This window comes from Rhinoraja longicauda, chromosome 32 (assembly GCF_053455715.1).
Source record: "Rhinoraja longicauda isolate Sanriku21f chromosome 32, sRhiLon1.1, whole genome shotgun sequence".
In the NCBI taxonomy this organism is placed as follows: Eukaryota; Metazoa; Chordata; class Chondrichthyes; order Rajiformes; family Arhynchobatidae; genus Rhinoraja; species Rhinoraja longicauda.
In genome coordinates this window covers 28,950,499-28,977,146 of record NC_135984.1, presented here as the reverse complement: position 1 = coordinate 28,977,146, position 26,648 = coordinate 28,950,499, and the positions used below count along the sequence as shown (strand labels likewise).

At 46.9% G+C, this 26,648-nt stretch overlaps 1 protein-coding gene across 5 annotated transcripts in view; it reads right to left on the bottom strand.

Moving 5' to 3' along the window:
- nfrkb (nuclear factor related to kappaB binding protein) overlaps positions 1 to 26,648 on the bottom strand; it is a 112,279-nt gene that overhangs the window by 51,103 nt on the left and 34,528 nt on the right. For all 5 annotated transcript variants that reach the window (XM_078426997.1, XM_078426994.1, XM_078426995.1 and 2 more), the window contains exons 13-17: positions 21,787 to 21,866; positions 19,185 to 19,228; positions 11,695 to 11,755; positions 7,800 to 7,974; positions 5,348 to 5,454 (exon numbers count right to left, since the gene is read on the bottom strand). In XM_078426997.1, coding sequence (XP_078283123.1) covers positions 5,348 to 5,454; positions 7,800 to 7,974; positions 11,695 to 11,755; positions 19,185 to 19,228; positions 21,787 to 21,866 — 467 coding nt within the window. The remainder of the gene's footprint in view (positions 1 to 5,347; positions 5,455 to 7,799; positions 7,975 to 11,694; positions 11,756 to 19,184; positions 19,229 to 21,786; positions 21,867 to 26,648) is intronic.

The window sequence follows — 26,648 nt, the reverse complement described above, 5'->3', positions numbered from 1 at the left end:
TACTCAACTCCTCTTGTTATGAAGGCCAACATTCCATTGGCTTTCTTCACTGCCTGCTGTACCTGCATGCTTCCTTTCAGTGACTGATGCACTAGGACACCCAGATCTCGTTGTACGTCCCCTTTTCCTAACTTGACACCATTCAGATAATAATCTGCCTTCCTATTCTTACCACCAAATTGGATAACCTCACACTTATCCACATTAAACTGCATCTGCCATGCATCCGCCCACTCACACAACCTGTCCAAGTCACCCTGCAACCTCATAGCATCTTCCTCACAGTTCACACTGCCACACAGCTTTGTGTAATCTGCAAATTTGCTAATGTTATTTTTAATCCCTTCATCCAAGTCATTAATGTATATTGTAAATAGCTGCGGTCCCAGCACCGAGCCTTGCGGAACCCCACTACTTACTGCCTGCCATTCTGAAAGGGACCCGTTTATCCCCACTCTTTGCTTTCTGTCTGCCAACCAATTTTCTATCCATGTCAGTATCCTACCCCCAATACCATGTGCTCTAATTTTGCCCACTAATCTCCTATGTGGGACCTTGTCGAAGGATTTCTGAAAGTCAAGGTGCACTACATCCACCGGCTTTCCCTGTCAATTTTCCTAGTTACATCCTCAAAAAATTCCAGAAGATTAGTCAAGCATGATTTCCCCTTCGTAAATCCAAGCTGACTCGGAACGATCCTGTTACTGCTATTCAAAAGCTCCGCAATTTTGTCTTTTATAATTGACTCCAGCATCTTTCCCACCACTGATGTCAGGCTAACTGGTCTATAATTTCCCATCTTCTCTCTCCCTCCTTTCTTAAAAAGTGGGATAGCATCAGCTACCCTCCAATCCACAGGAACTGATCCTGAATCTATAGAACATTGGAAAATGATCACCAATGCATCCACGATTTCCAGAGCCACCTCCTTAAGTACCTTGGGATGCAGACCATCAGGCCCTGGGGATTTATCAGCCTTCAGTCCCATCAGTCTACCCAACACCATTTCCTGCCTAATGTGAATTTCCTTCAGTTCTTCCATCACCCTAGGATCTCTGGCCACTAGAACATCTGGGAGATTGTTTGTATCTTCCTTAGTGAAGACAGATCCAAAGTACCGGTTCAACTTGTCTGCCATTTCCTTGCATTAATAAATTCCCCGGCTTGTCTTCAAGGGACCCACATTTGCCTTAACTATTTTTTTCCTCTTCACATACCTAAAGAAGCTTTTACTATCCTCTTTCATATTATTGGCTAGCTCACCCTCGTACCTCATCCTTTCTCCCCGTATTGCCTTTTTAGTTATCTTCTGTTGCTCTTTAAAAGATTCCCAATCCTCTAGCTTCCCACTCTTCTTTGCTATGTTATACTTATTCTCTTTTATTTTTATGCTGTCCTTGACTTCCCTTGTCAGCCACGGGTGCCTCTTACTCCCCTTAGAATCTTTCCTCCTCTTTGAGATGAATTGATCCTTCAACTTCTGCATTATTCCCAGACAGACCTCCCAACATTTGATTTTACAAATTCAGAATTTTGATGTCCAAAATTCAGAATTTTACATCAAAATTCATAATAGGTATGCACGCCAAATGCGCGTACGCATTGCACTACATTCATGTGTGAAAAACGACTATAATTTCCAACAGTCTGTAGTTCTTGGACTACATGTACAATGTCAGGCCTATCATGGGGATATTCTAGTATTTATAGAAAGGGTATTGAACTTTTCACAACAAAGAAAAAACTGTTTTGTTTTGTTTTTTCTATTTTGTTTTTTCCTTACACATCCCAATTCTCTTGGTATTGAATAAAAGAACAATGGTCATAAAATGTATGACTAAGTTATGAAGAAAGTTTCATTAAAAAAAACTGCACATACCTAATTTAACTGAAGACATACTTGCTCCAGACCTCCCCCCAACCCCCTACTCCTCCCCCAACGCTCTACTCCACCCCCCTCCCCCCTACTCCTCCCCCCACCCCCAACCCTCCCCCCACCCCCAACCCTCCCCCACCCCCTACTCCTCCCCAACCCTCCCCCACCCCCTACTCCTCCCCCCACCCCCCTACTCCACCCCCAACCCTCCCCCACCCCCCTACTCCTCCCCCAACCCCCCTACTCCACCCCCCTACTCCTCCCCCCCACCCCCCTACTCCACCCCAACCCTCCCCCACCCCTCTACTCCTCCCCAACCCCCCTACTCCACCCCAACCCTCCCCCACCCCCCAACCCCCCTACTCCACCCCAACCCTCCCCCACCCCCCTACTCCTCCCCCCACCCTGAGGGGAGGCTAGCGGTGAGGTGTGGCTAACGGCGAGGCTGGGCCAGCGGCGAGGCATGTGTTTTGCAGAAAAATATGAGGCGAAATCGGAATGGCGGAAATGAAATAAGAAAGCGCAAACTTTCCGCCAAATTCGGATGGGTTGGGAGGTCTGCCCATTGCTGTTCCACCGTCTTCCCTGCTAGGGCCTCCTTCCAGTCAAATCTGGCCAGCTCCTGCCTCATGCCTCTGTAATCCCCTTTGCTATACTGTAATATTGACACTTCCGATTTTCCCTTCTCCCTCTCAATTTGTAGATTAAAACCTATCGTATTATGATCACTGCCTCTTTTGCTTCGAGTCCCCTTATCAAATCATGTTCATTACACAACACTAAATCCAGAATTGCCTTCTCCCTAGTAGGCTCCAGTACAAGCTGTTCTAAGAATCCATCTCGGAGACACTCCACAAACTCTCTTTCCTGGGGTCCATTACCAACCTGCTTTTCCCAGTCTACCTGCATGTTGAAATCTCCCATGACCACCGTAGCATTACATTTGCGACATGCCAATTTTAGCTCTTGATTCAACTTGCACCATATGTCGAGGCTACTGTTTGGGGGCCTGTAGATAACTCCCATTAGGGTCTTTTTAACCCTTACAATTTCTCATTTCTATCCATACTGATTCTACATCTCCTGATTCTACGTCACCCCTTGCAAGGGAGTGAATATCATTCCTTACCAACAGAGCGACCCCACCCCCTCTGCCCAGCTGTCTGTCTTTTCTATACGTTGTGTACCCCTGAATATTCAGTTCCCAGCCCTGGTCCTCTTGTAGCCATGTCTCAGTAATTCCCACAACATCATACTTGCCAATGTCTAACTGAGCCTCAAGCTCATCCACTTTATTTTTCATACTTCGCACATTTAAATACAACACTTTAACTTCAGTATTCACCTCCCCTCTCACACCGGTCACAATTGGGCCTGACCTTACTCTCTTATCCCATCTAGAACTTCCCTTCCCATTTATTCGAGAGTCCTTTGCAATTTCTCCTGTATTTGCTTCCCCTTTAACTCTATCTTCATATTCCCAATTTGTCAACCCCTCCCCCCCACTACTTAGTTTAAAGCCACACGTGTAGCACTAGCAGTTCTGCCTGCCAGAATGTTGGTTCCCCTGCTGTTAAGGTGTAACCCGTCCCTTTTGGGTCACCCCTACCCCAGAAGAGATCCCAGTGGTCTAGAAATCTAAATCCCTGCTCCCTGCACCAGCCCCTCAGCCGTACATTCATATCCTCGATCTCTCTGTTCCTGCCCTCACCAGCACGAGGTACAGGTAGTAGTCCAGAGATAACCACCCTTGACGTCCTACTTCTCAGTTTTCTTCCTAACTCTCTAAACTCACGAAGTACCTCCTTCCTCTTCCTCCCGATGTCCAAATAAATGTATAATCAAGAAGGAATTGGATGGAGATGGAGATCCCCAACAACTGCACTGTGGCAGCACCCTCACCAGAGTACTGTAGCAGTTCACCACCACCATCCACCCTCAAGGGCAACTGTGCTTTGGAAACAAATGTGCTCGTGGATTAATGAAGAAAATTCAGAAATTGTTCCTATGGATTGGAAGGAAGTAAATGTAGCCCAAATACAGAGACAGGACAGAGAGATTGTCCTTCCACCACAACCCCTTGTCTTCTATCAGTAAGCCAGATCTGAATCCATACAGAATTCCATGTATCTTAATCTTCTGGATCAGTTTACCATGAGGGACTATCAAATGCCTCACTAAAATCCATGTAAACAACATCCACAGCCCTACCCTCATTGATCACCTTCGCCAACTCCTCCAAAAACTTGATCAAATTAGTAAGACACGACCTGCCACGTACAAAGCCCTGCTGACTGTCCCTGATTAACCCATTCTCTACTAAATGGGAGTAAATCCTATCCGGAGAATCCTCTCCATTAAGGGCCTGTCCCACTTAGGCGATCTTTTTGGCGACTGTCAAAGTCGTAGCAGATCGCGGAACTTTTCTTTTACCCGACAATTACCACGACAATACCGAGTCAGGTCGAGATTACAGCGTCTTCTGAAACATCGCTTCTCCGGCGTCCTGGTTTTCACTGAAATCACTGACAAGTTGGTAAGTACTTGAGAGTTTTGAAATATAACTCTTAAAAACCAAGCTTCACTGTAACAAGGAATAAACCGGATTTACTTCCAGTTTACTAATAGCTATATTTAAAAAAATAATTTAAAAATTGGTTCAGTGGATTTTTGTAAAAAGTGTGTGGGCATTCTTTGAAAATGTAAGGGAGATGTATATCTGGTTTCTGGGTTGAATATCTGGGTTTGGAGCCCACTTTAAATGTAATGGCTGAGGCCAAAAACATCGTGAAAATTCCCACGCTGACCTGACGATCAAACTGTCACCTCCAATCTATCTGTCAAATGTCCTGACGGTAAATAAATTGGTTAAACACAAGCATTTGATGGTATTTTGAAATGACTTTACTTATTTTAATATTATGTGCTTCCAAATGTATCTAAGAGAACCTATCAAACCTGGGGACAGCATGCGACAGCGCCCGCAATAAGCAACGATACCTGGCGACAAGCCAGCTGTCATCGAGAGATTTCAAACCGTTTGATTTCTCGGCGATGCGCCGAGATCCACTACGATCTTTGGAAGACTCCTCACGATCATGCCGGCGACAGCCTAGTCCGGCAGTTGCCTTAAAATCACCTTTAGCTTTCCTTCTGCTTTTATTGCAAACATCTGAATGCTTATAAAACTCGGAGGACCTTACATAGGAAATGGAAGCAAGAGTAAGTCATCAGGCCCCCTGAACCTGTCAGAGCATTCATCAAGATCGTGAGTCATCTTCAACCTCAGTGTTATTTCCAATAAGGTTTGTGGAAGTACATCCTCCCTGCTCCCCCTCGGATTCACAGCTCCTCCGTCACTGTGTTTAACCACCTCATCACACGTCTCCTCCTGGCCTCTGTGATACTCTCAATTCTGAACTCAAACATGCACAGTCTGCCTTTCAGGTTCTCAGGCTGTCTTCTCCTTACCTGAGCATTGGTGACCTCAGGAGCCAGAAACTGGGAATCCTTCAGCAGCTCACAGATCTCTGCGCGAGTCCCTTCCCCGTTTGGCAGACGGGCAGCTGCATCTCGCACTGTGGGACAGCAATGTACACGTCTCTCACAACAGTAAACATTAGCCAAATCTAAAGAAGGACATCTCAGAAGCACACAGATGTGCTGCAGTGTGTAGGTTAAACACATCTTGTCTTGGCTGACAAGATCTGTGTAGGTTCATAGAATCAGAGTGTCACAGCACAGAGAAATGGCCTTTGCATCGAAGCCGACCAAGAAGTCCATCTACACTAATCCAATGTACCTGCATTTGGTCTACGTTCTAAACCTTTCCTATCCATCTACCTGTCCAAAATGTTTTTAAAATGTTATATATGTATCCAATGTCACCACTTCCATGTACCCAAGCTGTGTGACAAGCTTGCCCATCAGATCCCCTTTTACCTTAAGCCTGTGCTCTCTTGTTTTTGACTTCCCTACCCCAGGAAAGAAGTTGTACCATCTATTTTATCCAAGCTCCTCATAATTCTGAGCCTCTCCAAAAGTCACCACTCAACTCCCTTTACTCAGTCCCAGCTCACCCCGTCAAACTCTCCAGTCCAAGCGACATTTCTTTGTAACTTCTTCCATCTACACCATCCCTAGCTAAAATGCATCCCCATTACATTCTCATCCCAGTCATTAATGTGAGACAGCGGGGAACCCTGCAGAGATTCCTGCAGCACACCGTCTATCAAAGACTTCGTTTGCCTCCAACCTCCAAGCCAATTTTGTACCTAATTTGCTATCCCATCCTGGATGGTGTGTAATTTTAACTTTCTGATGGAGTTCTTTGAGGAAATTAATAGCAGGACAGACACAGGGGAGGCTGTAGATGTTGTTTACCTAGATTTTCAGAAGGTATTCGATAAGGTACCACACGTCAAAGGGGAGATGAGAGTCCATTGCATTAAAGGGAAGATACTAGCATGGATAGCGGGTTGGCTGGATGGCAGAAGGCAAAGATTTGCAATAAAAGGGGCTTTTTCAGGTTGGCTGCCAGTGACTAGTGGAGTTCCACAAGGGTCTGTGCTGAGGTTGCTTCTCTTCACGTTGTATATTAATGATTTGTTAAGGGGATTGAAGGCTTTGTGGCCAAGTTTGCAGATGATTGTAAGATAGGTGGAGGGACAGGCAGTGTAGAGGAAGCAAGGACTCTGCAGAAGGACTTGGACAGGTTAGGAGAGTGGGCAGAGAAGTGGCAGATGGAATTCAGTGTAGCAGTGCACAGTCATGCATTTTGTTAATGAATAAAGGCATAGATTATTTTCTAAATGGAGAGGGAATCCAGAAATCGAAGGTGCAAAGGGACTTGGGAGTTCTGGTGCAGGACTCCCCAAAAGTTAATTTGCAAGTTGAATCGGTAGTAAGGAAGGCAAATTCAATGCTAGCATTTATATCAAGACTGGAATACAAAAACAGAGATGTAATGCTGAGGCTCCCTATGGTGCTGGTCAGGCCACATTTAGAGTACTGTGAGCAAATTTGGGTGCCATATCTGAGGAAGGATGTGCTGGCTCTGGAGAGGGTCCAGAGGAGGTTTACAAGATTGCTTCCAGGAATGAGTAAGTTAGCATATGATGAGCACTTGACAGCACTGGACCTCGACTCACTGGAGTTTAGAAGGTTGAGTGGGGACCTCATTGAAATTTACAGAATAATGAAAGGCATAGGGTGGATGTGGAAAGGATGTTTCCACCGGTGAACCACAGGTCATAGCCTCAGAATTAAAGGGCGCTCTTTTAGAAAGGAGGTGAGGAGGAACTTCTTTAGTCAGAGGGTAGTTAATCTGTGGAACTTATTGCCACAGAGGGCTGTGGAGGCCAAGTCAGTTGATATTTTCTTGATTAGAACATGGTGTCGAGTGTTATGGGGAGAAGGCAGGAAAATGGGACTAGGAGGCAGAGATCAGTCATGGTTGAATGGCAGAGTAGATTCGATGAGCCGAATGGCCTAATTCTACTCCTATAACGTGATCAAGGCCACCATGCAGCAGTCAGTTTTCGTTCAGACTTGTGCTGAAATCCCCTCATCTCCAAACATTATCAGCTTTGTCACAAACAGTGACCCATAGCCCCAAGATACAGCTTCCTCCGAGGACATTCTCCTGCCTTCACCCACTCCCTGGCACATCCTACTGCCACATCTGAATCAAATGCAAGCCAAGTCAGACTATGGTCAAAATGGCTTATTCCCACACTAACTATCCTCAGCTTAGACCTTTCACCCTATCAACTGTTTTAAAGTTCCCCACCATTCAATTTTATTTCTACTTGGCTAAAATTCATTTTGAGTAGCTTTAGCAAGATGATTTTTCACACAATTCTTCGTAAATCTAACTGACCTCCCGAGTCTCCAGTTTTGAAATCTAGTGTCAGAGTCTCACCCAAGGACAGAATGGTGACGTAGGCTGGCCGGTCAGACCGCAGCAGAGAGTGTTCCCGTGCCTTGTTGAGCGAGGGATCCTTGTCAAACACTCCTTTCACCGGGCCTACAACAGAGTCAAAACCGTGCATGCGGAAGGTGAAGGCCTTGTGGGGCTGGCTGTATCGCTGGCGCTCCTGTGGAGAAAAGACAGGGTGTCAATGACACAGACTGAATGAAGTTCAAGATCCCCACGATTCACAAAACAGAGGAAATAAAGGGGTATTGGTTCTCTGAGGGCTGACCAACGCTGCTGCAATGACCAGAGTCATGGAGCTGTACAGTATTGAAACAGGCTCTCCGGTCCAACTCATCCATGCTGGGCAAGTTGGCATTCTGGGTGGGTCACATTGGCCCATGTCCCTCTCAACCCATCCTATCCATATATCTGTCCACATTTCTTTTGAAAGGACACGTTTTCTTTTCATTTGTTTATGGGTGCAGACGTTATTGACAAGGCAGACAATTCACATCACTCCTAAATGAGCAAATAGAATTAAATCAGAGCTTGGTATATCTTTAAGGTAAAAGGGGCAGTTTAAAGTAGATGCAAGGGAGTTTGGTGGGTGCCTGGAACGTACTGCCTGGGGTGGTGGTTGAGGCAGAAACAATTAAGAGGATTTTAGAAAAGCACATGGATATGCAGAGAATAGAGGGATATGGATCATGTGTAGACAGTAGAGATTAGTTTCACGGCATCCAGTTCGGCATGGACATTGTGGGCTGAAGGGCCTGTTCCTGTGCTGTACTGTTCTATGTTAATCTCAGTGGAGCTATAGCTCACACTGGAGGGAGGAAATGGCAGAAAGGTTGATCCTGGTGGGATATTTCAAGCCAGCTGAGGGAGGTGACAATAGGATGTCATGCTTAGAATATTGTTACGATGCAGTGGACACTAGAGAACGGAAATATGGCAAATATTACATACACCCTTTTTTAAAATGGGTTGAAGCTACATGGAGGTCATTGGAATTAAAAGGGCAATGGCAGCATGGATGATACATTAGCTTAAACGAGTGACAATGTCAGTAAAATGGCAGTGCTGAAGGGTTTGTATCCAGGCCAGTGTACATGCACAGAAATGATTGAAACTAGCACGTTACTAGAGCAGGTAGTACAGCATATGGGATCCAGGGATTCACAAATAGAGAGGATACAAAGCATGCAGGATTCCTGAGCCTGGACATAAACATCCATTTTGTCGGTCTCGTTTCTGAGACTAAGGAAAGGTGAGATTGTGGAATAATGAGACATTCTGGAGGGGGAGGGTGAACAGCCAGTTGTCGTGGTGCACATTGGCACCAACGATATAGGTAAAAAACGGGATGAGGTCCTACAAGGTGAATTTAGGGAGCTAGGAGATAAACTTAAAACTAGGACCTCAAAGGTAATAATCTCTGGATTACTACCAGTGCCACGTGCTAGTCAGAGTAGAAATAGGAGGATATTTCAGATGAATACGTGGCTTGAAAAATGGTGCAAGGGGGAGGGATTCAAATTTGTAGGACATTGGAACCAGTTCTGGGAGAGGTACAAACAGGACGGAAAGGCACCTGAGCTGGAATGGAACCAATGTCCTTGGGGGAGTGTTTGCTAGTGCTGTCGGGAAGGATTTAAACTAATGTGACAGGGGGATGGGAGCATGAGCAGAGAGACAGAGGGGTGTAAAATGAGGGTAGAAGCAATAGGTAGCAAGGTGAAAAGTAAAAGTGGCAGGCAGACAAATCCAGGGCAAAAATCAAAAAGGGCCACTTTTCAACATAATTGTATAAGGGGTAAGAGTTGTAAAAACAAGCCTGAAGGCTGTGTGTCTCAATGCAAGGAGTATACGTAATAAGTTGGATGAATTAAATGTGGAGATAGTTATTAATGATTATGATATTGTTGGGATTAATTCAGAGTCCAGCAGAGGAGGACAAAGGGCTTAATTAGGAAAGGGAAAATAGATTATGAGAGGAAACTGGCAGGGAACATAAAAACTGACTGCAAAAGCTTTTATAGATATGTGAAGAGAAAAAGACTAGTTAAGACAAGTGGAGGTCCCTTGCAGTCGGAAACAGGTGAATTGATCATAGGGAACAAGGAGATGGCAGACCAATTGAACAACTACTTTGGTTCTGTCTTCACGAGGGAAGACATAAACAATCTGCCGGAAATAGCAGGGGACCGGGGGTCTAACGAGATGGAGGAATTGAGGGTAATCCAGGTTAGTCGGGAAGTGGTGTTAGGTAAATTAAATGGATTAAAGGCCGATAAATCCCCAGGGCCAAATAGGCTGCATCCCAGAGTACTTAAGGAGGTAGCCTCAGAAATAGTGGATGCATTAGTGATAATTTTTCAAAACTCTTTAGATTCTGGAGTAGTTCCTGAGGATTGGAGGGTAGCTAATATAACCCCACTTTTTAAAAAGGGAGGGAGAGAGAAAACGGGGAATTATAGACCAGTTAGCCTAACATCGGTAGTGGGGAAAATGCTAGAGTCAGTTATTAAAGATGTGATAGCATCACATTTGGAAAGTGGTGAAATCATCGGACAAAGTCAGCATGGATTTATGAAAGGCAAATCATGCCTGACGAATCTTATAGAATTTTTCGAGGATGTAACTAGTAGAGTGGATAAGGGAGAACCAGTCGATGTGTTATATCTGGAATTTCAGAAGGCCTTCGACAAGGTTCCACATAGGAGATTGGGGTACAAACTTAAAGCACACGGTATTGGGGGTTCAGTGTTGAGGTGGATAGAGAATTGGTTGGCGGACAGGAATCAAAGAGTAGGAATAAACGGGTCCTTTTCGGAATGGCAGGCAGTGACGAGTGGGCTCAGTGCTGGGACCCCAGTTATTTACAATATATATTAATGATTTGGACGAGGGAATTGAATGCAACATCTCTAAGTTTGCGGATGACACAAAGCTGGGTGGCAGTGTTAGCTGCGAGGAGGATGCTAGGAGGCTGCAGAGTGACTTGGATAGATTAGGAGTGGGCAAATGCATGGCAGATGCAATATAATGTGGATAAATGTGAGGTTACCCACTTTGGCGGCAAGAACAGGAAAGCAGAGTATTACCTGAATGGTGGCCAATTAGGAAAAGGGGAAATGCAACGTGACCTGGGTGTCATGGTGCACCAGTCATTGAAAGCAAGCGTGCAGGTGCAGCAGGCAGTGAAGAAAGCGAATGGTATGTTAGCATTCATAGCAAGAGGATTTGAGTATAGGAGCAGGGAGGTTCTGCAACAGTTGTACAGGGCCTTGGTGAGACCGCACATGGAGTATTGTGTACAGTTTTGGTGTCCTAATCTGAGGAAAGACATTCTAGCCTTAGAGGGAGTACAGAGAAGGTTCACCAGATTGATCCCTGGGATGGCAGGACTTTCATATGAAGAAAGACTGGATAGACTAGGCTTATACTCGCTGGAATTTAGAAGACTGAGGGGGGATCTTATTGAAACATATAAAATTCTTAAGGGGTTGGAGAGGCTAGATGCGGGAAGATTGTTCCCGATGTTGGGGAAGTCCAGAACCAGGGGTCACAGCTTAAGGATAAGGGGGAAGTCTTTTAGGACCGAGATGAGAAAACATTTCTTCACACAGAGAGTGGTGAGTCTGTGGAATTCTCTGCCACAGAAGGTAGTTGAGGCCAGTTCATTGGCTATATTTAAAAGGGAGTTAGATGTGGCCCTTGTGGCTAAAGGGATCAGGGGGTATGGAGAGAAGGCAGGTACAGGTTACTGAGCTGGATGATCAGCCATGATCATATTGAACGGCGGTGCAGGCTCGAAGGGCCGAATGGCATACTCCTGCACCTATTTTCTATGTTTTCTATGTTTCTATCACTCAGGGCACAGAGGTTTCCTCACCTGTTCCTGAAATACCCGCTTTTCATCTCCAGTACTGGGTCTCACAACGTAGTCTGTCCGCCTGTGGTTAAACAAACATCACCAGTCACTAACCCAAACTGCCCTGCTCACCAGATCAGAGCCCAAGACATAACGAGTCTCTGCACCATCCCTCCTCTGCCCCCTGAATTACAGCAATACCCAGGTAAAAGTTGTGAACACTGCCCGGTCCGTCACAGGTACTGACCACCCCACCATCGAAGGGATTTACAGGAGTCGCTGCTGTAATATCTTGAGCTCAGATACAGAATAACAAGTTAACTCACTGCTGACCGGAACATGACTGCCCAGCTGTACTGTGGTTTATTCAATCATTTACAAACCTCCAACCAAAGGTGGTGGCATTACAACTCATATCATATATATACAGCCGGAAACAGGCCTTTCCGGCCCACCAAGTCCGTGCCGCCCAGCGATCCCCGTACATTAACACTATCCTACACCCACTAGGGACAATTTTCACATTTACCCAGCCAATTAACCTACATACCTGTACGTCTTTGGAGGGTGGGAGGAAACCGAAGAAAATCTCGGAGAAAACCCACGCAGGTCACGGGGAGAACGTACAAACTCCTTACAGTACAGCACCCGTAGTCAGGATCGAACCTGAGTCTCCGGCGCTGCATTCGCTGTAAAGCAGCAACTCTACCGCTGCGCTACCGTGCCGCCCTTCACATAACTTCACAAATTTAACCTAACCACTGGGTTTCTCCTTCTTTCTGGATATCTTCTCTGACCAACTCCTTCCACCCTAATAAAAAAAATTCTCTTGTGGACATTTTGTTTGAATATAACCAACAGTATGAAATTATTACAATCTTGTCTGATAGTTTACTTTTATATAACCTGAATAAAATGAGGGCATCCTGCATATATGTTGCATATACAATGATATGTGCATTTCAGGAAATAACTTCACAAATTTAACCTAACCACTGGGTTTCTCCTTCTTTCTGGATATCTTCCCTGACCAAAAGTTTCTGACTGTTTACAACCACTTGGACTCATTGTTAATCCAGTCAAGCCTTCCTTTTGACTTACATTCATAGATTCCAGTCCATCACTCAATTTTTGACTGTCAACCCCACTTGAACCTCCATTTTCAGGCTGATTCAAACTCTCACTAACTTGTGTACCTTCTTGTACCATTTCTGGTTCATCTGGTACTTGATGACTTGAGGTTGGGTACTTGAGGGGTAACCCAATTATCGGACTCGTCTAATTGGTCTGATTTCAACCCCGTCTGTGCTTGCATAGGCATGACATGGTCAATGTGTACTTTTCTCACCTTCCACTTCCAAACATCTTGACTAAGTATGTCCATGGTCCGTACTTTCTCACTACTCTTCCAGGTAACCACTTCACCTACTTGTGATGATGGTTTTTCACCTTTACCTTCTGATTCAACTCAACACTCCTTTTCAAGAACAGTTCATCTGGTATTTGACCAGTAGTGGTGTGAGGTGTGTTTCGGAATGTAATCAGAAAGTTAGCCAGTTTGTGAAACAACGACAACTGTCTTTTCTTTGGATTTGGATCCAGCAGTTGTTTGACTAATGTTCGCTTCACAATTTGCACTGTGCATTCTGCTGCTCCATTGGACACGGGATGGTATGGAGCTACTCTAGTGTGTTTTACAGCACTCCCTTTCATGAATTATGCAAACTCTTGTGAACAGAATTGTGGTCTGTTATCAGACACAATTTCCTCTGGAAATCCATAGAACACAAACAACCCTCGCAAAATGTCTATCGTATTGCTGGATGTCGTTTTGTTCATCGAAATCACCTCAACCCACTTGGAGTGACTATCAATCACAATGAACAATTGTTGCCCATCCAACTCTACAAAGTCAATGTGTAATCTTTGCCACACTCTAACCGGCCATTTCCATGGCTGTAGCGGTACTGTGGGTGGATTATTTCCAACTGCTTGACATGTGCTACACTCTTTCACCGTTTGTTCTATGTCCTTATCTAGACCCGGCCACCATAGATAGTTTCTAGCTAGACTCTTTGTTAGACACATTCCCAAATGCTGATCATGAAGATCTTCGAGCAATTTTACTCCATATTTTTCAGGTATTACAACTCTCGCTCCCCACATGACACAACCTTGGTCTACTGAGAGTTCTTTCCTACGTACAAAGAATGGTTTCAGTTCTGCCTCTGAATTTGGCAATTTGTTTGGCCATCCATTAGTAATATATTCCTGCACTCTTGATAAAAATCTGTCAGTGCAAGTGGCCTTCCTAATGTCCCCTGATGTGATAGGTACCGGGCGGCACGGTAGCGCAGCGGTAGAGTTGCTGCTTTACAGCGAATGCAGCGCCGGAGACACAGGTTCGATCCTGACTACGGGTGCTGCACTGTAAGGAGTTTGTACGTTCTCCCCGTGACCTGCGTGGGTTTTCTCCGAGATCTTCGGTTTCCTCCCACACTCCAAAGACGTACAGGTATGTAGGTTAATTGGCTGGGTAAATGTAAAAATTGTCCCTAGTGGGTGTAGGATAGTGTTAATGTACGGGGATCACTGGGCGGCACGGACTTGGAGGGCCGAAAAGGCCTGTTTCCGGCTGTAGATATATGATATGATATGATATGATATCTACATGAGAGAAGTAAAACAAGTCCTCTCTGTTTGGGGTAACCTCCGATTCCAAAGGTAATCTGGACACAAGAACACAAGACATGGCATCAGCATTGCTGTGCTCGGCTGCCATACGATACTGAATATCATACTGTAAGAAAATAACTGCAGATGCTGGTACAAATCGAAGGTATTTATTCAGAAAATGCTGGAGTAACTCAGCAGGTCAGGCAGCATCTCAGGAGAGAAGGAATGGGTGACGTTTCGGGTCGAGACCCTTCTTCAGACTGAAGGAGGGTCTCAACCCGAAACGTCACCTATTCCTTCTCTCCTGAGATGCTGCATGACCTGCTGAGTTACTCCAGCATTTTCTGAATATCATACTGGTATGCAGACAATATCAATGCCCATCTTTGCATTCTGGCTGCTGCCAGAGTTGGTATGTGTGCTTTTGGATTTAGGATCACTGTCAATGGCTGGTGATCTGTCTCGATTACAAACCTTCTACCATACAAGTATTTGTGAAACAACCTAACGCCATAAATCAATGCAAGAGCCTCTCGCTCTATTTGTGCATAATTTCTCTCACTTGCATTGAGTGTTCTAGACGCAAATGCTATTGGCCTTTACTCTCCATTTTCTAACACATGAGAGATCACAGCACCAACACCGTATGGTGAAGCATCACATGCTAACTTCATCGGCTTATTGACATCATAATGAACAAGCATTGAACTCTCTGCCAACTGAGCTTTACATGACTTGAAAGCCTCTCCCCATACACCAATTCTGGAATCACGTTCACAGATGCTCCTGTGTCGACTTCCATGCTGATATGAGCTCCATTCAACTGGACTGGCACGGACACATTCTTTGTCTTCCGGTTTACTAGCTCATTGCTGCAGATGGTGTATATTTCGAGAAGTTCTTCCTCTGCCTGCAGTTGATCCACAGAATGCAGCTTACTTGTTGTTGAACCTTCAAGGCAGAGAATTCCTTATCTACAGACAAGTAAAGCTGGGGAATCAACGATCCCACTCTCGTCGCCAATTAAGCTCATGAGCTCAAGATATCACAGCTGCCTCAGAAATGCAGCCAGCATCATCGGAGACCCACACCACCTTGCCACACTCAGTGACCCACACACTCAATGACCCACACCACCCTGCCACACTCACTGACCCACACCACCCTGCCACACTCACTGACCCACACACTCACTGACCCACACCACCCGGCCACACTCACTGACCCACACCACCATGCCACACTCACTGACCCACACCACCCTCCCACACTCAATGACCCACACCACCCTGCCACACTCACTGACCCACACCACCCTGCCACACTCACTGACCCACACCACCCTGCCACACTCACTGACCCACACCACCCTGCCACACTCACTGACCCACACCACCCTCCCACACTCAGTGACCCACACACTCAATGACCCACACCACCCTAGCCACACTCACTGACCCACACCACCCTGCCACACTCACTGACCCACACACTCACTGACCCACACCACCCTAGCCACACTCACTGACCCACACCACCCTAGCCACACTCTCACTGACCCACACCACCCTGGCCACACACTCACTGACCCACACCACCCTGCCACACTCACTGACCCACACACTCACTGACCCACACCAACCTAGCCACACTCACTGACCCACACCACCCTGGCCACACACTCACTGACCCACACCACCCTGGCCACACTCACTGACACACACCACCCTGCCACACTCACTGACCCACACAATCACTGACCCACACCACCCTAGCCACACTCACTGATCCACACCACCCTAGCCACACTCTCACTGACCCACACCACCCTGGCCACACACTCACTGACCCACACCACCCTGGCCACACTCACTGACCCACACACTCACTGACCCACACCAACCTAGCCACACTCACTGACCCACACCACCCTGGCCACACACTCACTGACCCACACCACCCTGGCCACACTCACTGACCCACACACACTGACCCACACCACCCTGGCCACACTCACTGACCCACACCACCCTGGCCACACATTCACTGACCCACACCACCCAGGCCACACTCACTGACCCACACTCTCACTGACCCACACCACCCTGGCCACACTCTCACTGACCCACCACCCTGGCCGCACTCTCACTGACCCACACCACCCTGGCCACACTCACTGACCCACACCACCCTGCCACACTCACTGACCCACACACTCACTGACCCACACCAACCTAGCCACACTCACTGACCCACACACTCACTGACCCACACCACCCTGGCCACACTCACTGACCCACACCACCCTGCCACACTCAGTGACCCACACACTCAGTGACCCACACCACCCTGCCACACTCAGTGACCCACACCACCCTGCCACACTCACTGACCCACACCACCCTGGCCACACACTCACTGACCCACACCACCCTGGCCACACTCAGTGACCCACACCACCCTGCCACACACCACCCTAACCACACTCTCACTGACCCACACCACCCTGGCCACACTCACTGACCCACACCACCCTGGCCACACTCACTGACCCACACCACCCTGGCCACACACTCACTGACCCACCACACTCAGTGACCCACACCACCCTGCCACACACCACCCTAGCCACACTCTCACTGACCCACACCACCCTGGCCACACTCACTGACCCACACCACCCTGGCCACACCACCCTGGCCACACTCACTGACCCACACCACCCTGGCCACACTCACTGACCCACACTCTCACTGACCCACACACTCACTGACCCACACACTCACTGACCCACACACTCACTGACCCACACACTCACTGACCCACACTCTCACTGACCCACACCACCCTGGCCACACTCACTGACCCACACACTCACTGACCCACACTTACTGACCCACACTTACTGACCCACACACTCACTGACCCACACACTCACTGACCCACACACTCACTGACCCACACCACCCTGGCCACACACTCATTGGGTAAAAGATGCAGGAGTCTGAAAACTGTAACATCCAAGTTGAGGAGCAGTTTCTTCCCTACAGCCACCAGGTTATTAAACACTACAACCTCCAAATGAGCTCTGAACTACATAGACTTGGGAGCAATGGTTTTGTCTTTTTGCACTATTATTGTTTGCTTGTTTTATGTGTATGTATGTATATTGAACTTTTTGTTTATTATATTGTTTACAGTGTACTATGTTTACATATCTGTTGTGCTGCTGCAAGTAAGAATTTCATTGTTCCGTTTGGGACATTGGACAATAAAATATTCGACTTTTGACTCACTGGTGCTCAAATCCACCTCTAATGAATGGCAATCCAGCTGAAGGAAGGCCTGGCCTGCTGGTTTGAACAATTATGCAAGTAATACAATCTGCCCTGTATTCATCCAATTAACGGGTGTGAGGAAGGAAAGGTGGCACTACTGCAGTAAAAATGCAGTAATCCACTGTGCAATTGCTGGAAAATACCAATCATGGCCACTGGTTCACCATGTGCTGTTTCCCAAGTTCCCATGAAAACCACCTTGTTCCCTTTTGCACAATCGAGTGTAATTTATAGCATGGCCCTTCGGCCCACTCAGCTCACACCGGCTATCGATCACCCATTCTCACTAGTTCTACGGTATCCCACATTCTCATCCACTCCCTACACACTAGGAGCAATTTAGAGGCCCATTAACCTACAAACTGGCACATCTTTGGGAAACCGGGACACCCGGAGGATCATCAATATTGCAGTCATAACATCGAATCACCTTGCCCAACTGGTTTCGATGCAAGAGATCAGTAAGATTATTAAACTCATGTCCTGTATCTCAGCAATTCAAACTGTAAATCACACGAGGATAAACAAAGGGCAGATATTGGATTGATGTGACAGCACATTCCTCTGTTTCCACAACAGCGAGAAGATTGCAAATAATAATAATAATAATAATGCATTACATTTATATAGCGCTTTTCATATACTCAAAGACGCTTTACAGGGATTTAGAGAACTTTGTACGTTCTCCCCGTGACCTGCGTGGGTTTTCTCCGAGATCTTCGGTTTCCTCCCACACTCCAAAGACGTACAGGTATGTAGGTTAATTGGCTGGGTAAATGTAAAAATTGTCCCTAGTGGGTGTAGGATAGTGTTAATGTACGGGGATCGCTGGGCGGCACGGACTTGGAGGGCCGAAAAGGCCTGTTTCCGGCTGTATATATATGATATGAACATAGGGAAGTGAATAAATAGATAAATAAGTAAACGAACAGAGAAAGGAGGCAGAAGGTGAGGTGACCTTCAGTGGTTGAAGGCAGTACTGAACAGGTGAGACTTCAGTGATGTTTTGAATGTGGTGAGTGTGGACGAGTCTCTGACGGTTTGGGGTAGTGAGTTCCATAGGGTGGGAGCAGCGATGGAGAAAGCCCTGTCCCCCCAGGATCTGAGTTTGGTCCGGATGTGGGGGGATAGGAGATTGGCAGCAGCAGAGCGGAGGGTGCAGGTGGGAGTGTGCCTGTGGAGGAGGTCGGTCAGGTAGGATGGGGCCAGGTTGTGGAGGGCTTTGTAGGTCATGAGGAGGATTTTGTACTGGATTCTCTGGGGGATGGGGAGCCAGTGGAGTTTGTAAAGGACGGGGGTGATATGGTCACGGATCGGGGTGTGGGTGAGTAGACAGGCAGCGGAGTTTTGAATGTATTGAAGTTTACTGATGATTTTTGAGGGTGCGCCATAGAGGCTGTTGCAGTAGTCCAGACGGGAGGTGATGAAGGCGTGGATGTCGGCCCATTGCAGAATCCCTTCAGCCCCTCAACCCATGATCGATAGACAAATACTTACACCCTTGGCGTTGGAGGTGTGATGTCTTGAAGCTCATCAGATTCCTGCGTACGCATGTGAGAGAGAAAAGCAATGAATCAGTCAATGTTGCTTTACAAAGCCCATTTGATGGCAATCGAAGCAGTGGTTTGTGTGCAATGAGGACTACATGAACCTCAAGATAACAAATAAAACTGAAGACAAAACTAGATATTTAATCAAGAGAAAAACAAACTGACACAGATGGGGAGTAATATGGTTAAGGTTCGAAACAGCAAAAACAATGCTAAGGTTTTAATTGAATAAGGGTCTGCATTTTATTTTGATCAGAAATCCAGGTTGAATTTGATAAGCAGGCCAAACAGATGGCAGAGGGTAGTATCTGGAGCTGTGATAGATAAGCCATTCCACAGGAAGCAATGCTGGGATCAACACAGCTCTTTGAAAAGGTTGAAACAGTCTGGGGAAGGGTCCTGACCCGAAACGTCACCTGTCCATGCTACCTGACCCGCTGAGTTACTCCAGCACTTTGAGTCGTTTGAAGATGTCCATGATTTAGACACGGTGCCCAGGATAAAATTTCCAAATCTACAGATTGTGCAAAGTTTGTGAGTCTGGTAAACAGCAAGGATAATGGTGACAAACTGATAAGTTGGCAGAATGTAAGTTCAGTGGAAGATGAAATTTAAAACCAAGCTGTGTGCAGTGAGATATCTTGGGTGGAAGAATATGGGTTGACAATAAAGATTAAATGGAGCAGCTTCAAAGGGAACCTGGCAACAGAGGGATAGGGTTTATATTGTATAAACTCCTGGAATAGATTGAGAGCATTTCAGAGGAGTAGTTAATAAAGCACATGGTATTTGGGCAAAAGGTCAGCAGGTCAGGCAGCATCTCTGGAGGGAATGGTCACAATGCTTCGGGTTGGTAGTGCTTCAGATTGATTGAGTCAGGGGGTGAATGACATTCCTGTGCTGTATTGTTCTATGTAACCCAGCCCATGTCTCCATAATTGAAATTTTCAATGATCATCTCTGTGCACCAGTTGCATCTGTAACTTGTCTGCAACATTGTTCCTCCGGTCCGTTCTCACTAAATTACACTCTGTTATTTATTAATTTTAATCAAATTGTCCTGGCTTTGGCAACTCTAATACACCATCTGGTGCAGTACCTTAATAGTTTCTTTGGCTAATATTGCTGCCACACCCCTCTTTCTCATAATCATTCCTTCCAGAGTACCTAGTGTGTAGGAAAGAACTGCAGATGCTGGTTTAAATCGAAGGTAGACACAAAATGCTGGAGTAACTGAGCAGGACAGGCAGAATCTCTGGAGAGAAGGAACGGGTAATGTTTCGGGTCGAGACCCATCTTCAGACTGATGTCAGTGGAGGTGACGGGACGGAGATAAAATGTAGTCGGAGACAGTAAGACTGGTCTGAGAACTGGGAAGGGGAGAGATGGAGAGAGAGGGAAAGCAAGGGCTATTTGAAGTTAGAGAAGTCAATATTCATACTGCTGGAGTGTAAGCTGCTCAAGTGAAATATGAGGTGCTGTTCCTCCAATTTGCACTGGGCCTCACTCTGACAATGCAGGAGTCCCAGGACAGGAAGGTCAGATTGGGAATGGGAAGGGCAGTTAAAGTGCTGAGCAACCCAGAAGATCATTCTATCTCTGTCTCCTGACATCAGTCTGAAGAAGGGTCTCGACCCATTCCTTCTCTCTGGAGATGCTGCCTGTCCCGCTGAACTACTCCAGCATTTTGTGTCAACCTTCCAGAATCCCTGCAGCTGGGGATATTAAGTACCCAGCCTTTTTTTTCAATCCATAGGATAAACAGCACAGAATCAAACCAATCATCACAACCAGTCCAGTGATATTTTTGTTCCACTTGAAGACTCTCTAGTCTTTCCTTATCTATCAGCCTAACTATTATTTTCTCCACCCTTGAAGGTGTTCAGCCTTGCCTTCAATGGGTCTGTACTATTCACTTTAATCATTCCCTGTATCAGTGAGTTCCACACCATCTTCCCTCCGAATTCCTGAATGGAATTCTTATTGATAATCTATATTCATGGCTGCGAGCTATTCCCCATGATGAAGCATTCATTTTTAGTAAAATCTATTTCAAAGCATTTAATTTAGAGAACCAGCATGGAAACAGGCCCTTTGGCCCACATCGATCACCCGCTTACGTCGGTTCTATGTTATCCCACTTTCTCATCCACTCCTGACACACCACCAGCAATTTACAGAGGCCAATTAACCCACAAACCCACACGTCTTTGGGACGAGAAGAATAGCAGAAGGAAGCACACCCAGTCACAGGGAGAAAGTGCAAGCTCCACACAGACAGCACTGGAGGTCAGGACTGGACCCGGGAGTCTGATGCTGAGAGGCAGCAGCTCTCCCAGCATCAGCTTCCATTCCGGTCAGCAGAGAACAGGATAATGATTGCCCCCTCGAAGAAACCTATCTAAATGCACTGCAACGAATGAATCAGATTAACAAAGGTTGAGGTGCACAGCAGAATGTCACAGTGCACATTAGCCACACAGGTAGGGATAAACCTCACACTTGGATTCTACCTGTTTTTATTATAAAAAGGGATGTCACTACTGTACCTTTGGCAATGTCTGATCCTTGACTTCGAACCACAGCTGACACAACAACGCAATTTCCTTCTCTGAGTCACGTCCAGAACCTGCACAATCGAAAAGAGGAAGCTAATGAAATAATTGAACTGTCATCAATCACAATAATTGACCTAAATTACTCGGTGGGACAGGAGGCATCTCTGGAACTGACTTTTCGGGTCGAGACCCTTCTTCAGACTCAGTCTCGAAACGGCACCCATTCCTTCTATCCAGAGATGCTGTCTGTTCCGCTGAGTTACTCCAACATTTTATGTGTATCTTTGATGTAAACCAGCATCTGAAGTTCCTTCCTACATAGACCTTAATTACTCACCAATATCCTCTAGTATTCAGGCTACAGAGCTGAGCTTCTACCTGGTCCCAACATCCCCTCTCCCATCCCAGCCTCTTTCTCTGGTCAAAGCCCTTCTCCCCTGGTCCGAACCCACCCCCCTCCCCTGGTCAGAGACCCCCTCTCCCCCTGGACCGAGCCCCCCGCACCCCTGGACCGAGCCCCCGCACCCCTGGTCCGAGCCCCCCCCCCCGTCCCCTGGTCCGTGCCCCCGCACCCCTGGTCCGAGCCCCCGTCCCCGGGTCCAAGCTCCCCCCCCCGTCCCCTGGACCGAGCCCCCGCACCCCTGGACCGAGCCCCCGCACCCCTGGTCCAAGCTCCCCCCCCCCGTCCCCTGGACCAAGCCCCCGCACCCCTGGTCCGTGTCCCCGCACCCCTGGTCCAAGCTCCCCCCCCCCGTCCCCTGGTCCGAGCCCCCGCACCCCTGGTCCAAGCTCCCCCCCCCCCGTCCCCTGGACCGAGCCCCCGCACCTCTGGTCCAAGCTCCCCCCCCCGCACCCCTGGTCCGAGCCCCCGCACCCCTGGACCGAGCCCCCGCACCCCTGGTCCGAGCCCCCGCACCCCTGGTCCGAGCCCCCGCACCCCTGGACCGAGCCCCCGCACCCCTGGACCGAGCCCCCGCACCCCTGGTCCGAGCCCCCGCACCCCTGGTCCAAGCCCCCCCCCCCCCGTCCCCTGGACCGAGCCCCCCGCACCCCTGGTCCGAGCCCATCTCCTCTCTCCTGGTCTGAGCCCCTCCCCTCTCCCCTGGTCCAAGCCCCCCTCCCCTGTTCTCTGCACTACTCTCTGGTTGAGCTCTGCCCCTAAACCAAGCCTGTCCCCGATCCAAGCCACAGTCTCTGGTCTTCAGGACCTTCTGTAACTGGACTCGACACAGAGTTGGGGAACCATGAAAGAGCAAATTTGTAGGCAATATTCCAAAACAATAACAAAAATGATTTGATTTCAAATCCGTATTTGTTTTACAGAAGCAACCAACACAGAAACATGCCCTTCGGCCTAATTCATTCATGCTGACCAAGTTGCCCCGTCTAAGCTAGTCCCATTTGCCCATGTCTCTCTATTCTATCCATGTAAGTGTCCCAGCATCTTTCAAATGTTGTTATACTACCTGCCTCAACCAGCTCCTCTGGCAGCTCGTTCCATTCACCCACAATCTGTGTGGAAAATGCTGCCCCTCAGCTTCTTATTAAATCTTTCCCCTCTCATCTTAAACATATGCCCTCTGGTTTTTGATTCCCCTAACCTGGGAATTACACTAATATTAAATGAGGCAGTCAGTGTAAAAGGTACCGAGGACAGAATTGCGGGGGGTGTGGGTCAATAGGAGCGGGGGGGTCAACAGGAGCGGGGGGGTCAACAGGAGCGGGGGGTGTGGGTCAATAGGAGCGGGGGGGTCAACAGGAGCGGGGGGGGGTGATTTTTGTGATTATAAGTCAGAAAGATTTACAGATTTACAGTTGGGGAAAAGGACAAAGATAAAATGGGACTCGATGTTCTAAATTACAGCAAGGTCAAGTAATTCAGCAATATAGCAAGTGTATTGAATAACCTCGCACGGTGGTACCAGTGGCAGAGCTGCTACCTCAGAGTGCCATAGATCCTGACCTTGGGGACTGCCTGTGTGGAGTTTGCACGTTCTCCCTGTGACCGCGTGGGTTTCCTCCGGGTGCTCCGTTTTCCTCCCACATCCCAAATTCTCCATCCAATTCCTTTCTCTTCCTGGATCCCAGACGATCTAACCGAAAACAGCCTACCATGCAGTGTCTCATGTCGGCCCTGCTGAAGTCTATACAGACTATGTCTATAGCCTGGCCTCATCAACCTTCTTGGTCACTTTTACAAAAAAAAACTCAAATTCATGAGACACGATCTCCCATGGACAAAACCACGCTGAACATCCCTAAACCCACATCCTCCTGCGCTCCATGGAATAGAGACCCAGCCTACTCAACCCCTCCCAATAGCTCCTGGCAACAGCCTTGTAAATTTATTCTGAATCCTTTCAAGCCTGACAATACCTTTTCTATAACATGGTGCCCAAAACTGAACACAATATTCTAAATCCAGTCTCACCAACGTCTTATACAACTGCAATATGACCTCCCAACTTCATGTCTTTCTCAGTGGTAAAAACAGAGAAGAAATATTCAATGAGGACGATGCACATCTTCTGCGACTCCATACTAGATAACAGCTTTGGTTTCTGAGGGAGCCTACTCTCTCTCGTTACCTTTTTTTCACTTAATTTCTTTAGATTCTAATATTATCTGCCAAAGCTATCTCATGCCTCCTATTTGTCCTTCTGATTTCCTACTAATGTTCTTCAATCCCTTATACCCCCCCCCCCCCCATGGATACTCTTGCTACATTCCAGCTGCCTCTGTTTAACCAATGCCTCCCTCCTTTTCCTGACCCGAGCCTCAATTTCTCTAGTCATCCAGGGTTCCTTAAGTCTTACTTGACTTACTCTTCACTCTGACACCAACATACAGCCCTCCTCTCCATTGCCACCCTTCTGAGGCCCCTGAGAACCTTACAGGCAAGCAAAAGGGTCAAAAATCAGAGGCTATGGATTTAAAGTAACTGAAGAGATGAGAAAATAACTCTCACCCAGTGGGTGGGCGTCTGGAATACACTGTCTGAATGTCAAGAGGCAGAAATTCTTGTCAGTGGAAAAGGTTCACAAAGATGTCACTGGGAGTGAAGGGTTTGTGTTATAAGAGACTGGGTTGGCTGGGGGGGGGGGGGGGGAGGAGGCTGTGTGTCACCTTATAGAGGTTTATAAAATTACGAGGGGCTTAGATTATAAGGTGAGAGGAGAAATATTTAAAAAGACCCTTGGAGTCAATGTTTTTTTTACACAGAGTGTTGGGTACACGGAGCAGGTTTCCAGAGAAAGTTGTAGATGTGGATGCAATAATAATGTTTAAATGATATTAGGTACATCCAGGTACATGGATAGGAAAGGTTTGGAGGGATATGGATCAAATGCAGGTAAAGAGAGTCAGAGTGGACAGCTATGTGCTGAGCCGGAAGAAATGGGGGAGATATTAAACAATTTCTTTTCTTCGGTATTTACCGAGGAGAAGGATATTGAATTATGTGAGGTAAGCGAAACAAGTAGAGTAGTGATGGAAATTAGGAGGATTAAAGAAGAGGAGGTACGGACACTTTTGAAGAATATAAAAGTGGATAAGTCTCCAGGTCCTGATAGGATATTCCCTAGGACATTGAGGGAAGTTAGTGCAGAAATAGCAGGGGCTATGACGGAAATATTTCAAACGTCATTAGAAACAGGGATGGTGCCGGAAGATTGGCGCATTGCGCATGTTGTGCCTTTGTTTAAAAAAGGTTCTAAAAGTAAACCTAGCAATTATAGACCTATTAGTTTGACGTCTGTGGTGGGAAAATTAATGGAAAAGATACTTAGGGACAATATATATAATTATTTGGATAATCAAGGCCTGATTAGAAACAGTCAACATGGATTTGTGCCTGGAAGGTCATGTTTGACTAATCTTCTTGAATTTTTTGAAGAGGTTACCAGGGAAATTGATAAGGGCAAGGCTGTGGATGTTGTCTATATGGACTTCAGTAAGGCATTTGACAAGGTTCCACATGGAAGGTTGATTAAGAAGGTTAAATCGTTGGGTATTAATAGTGAGGTTGCAAGATGGATTCAACAATGGCTGAATGGGAGATACCAGAGGGTAACGGTTGACAATTGTATGTCAGGTTGGAGGCCAGTGTCTAGTGGAGTGCCCCAAGGATCTGTGTTGGGTCCACTGTTGTTTGTCATTTACATTAATGATCTGGATGATGGTGTGGCAAATTGGATTAGTAAATATGCAGATGATACTAAGATAGGTGGAGTAGTTGATAGTGAGGTAGATTTTCAAAGTCTACAGAGAGACTTGGGCCTTTTGGAAGGGTGGGCTGAAAGATGGCAGATGGAGTTTAATGCTGATAAGTGTGAGGTGCTGCATTTTGGTAGGACAAATCAAAATAGGACGTACAGGGTAAATGGTAGGGAATTGAGGAATGCAGTGGAACAGAGGGATCTGGGAATAACTGTGCATTGTTCCCTGAAGGTGGAATCTCATGTGGATAGGGTGGTGAAGAAGGCGTTTGGTATGCTTGCCTTTATAAATCAGAGCATCGAGTATAGAAGTTGGGATGTAATGTTGAAATTGTACAGGGCATTGGTGAGGCCGAATCTGGAGTATGGTGTGCAGTTCTGGTCGCCAAATTATAGGAAGGATGTTGACAAAATGGAGAGGGTACAGAGGAGATTTACTAGAATGTTGCCTGGGTTTCAGCACTTAGGCTACAGAGAGAGGTTGAACAGGTTGGGTCTTTATTCTTTGGAGCGTAGAAGGTTGAGGGGGGACTTGATAGAGGTTTTTTAAATTTTGAGAGGGACGGACAGAGTTGACGTGGGTAGGCTTTTCCCTTTGAGAATGGGGAAGATTCCAACAAGGGGACATAGCTTCAG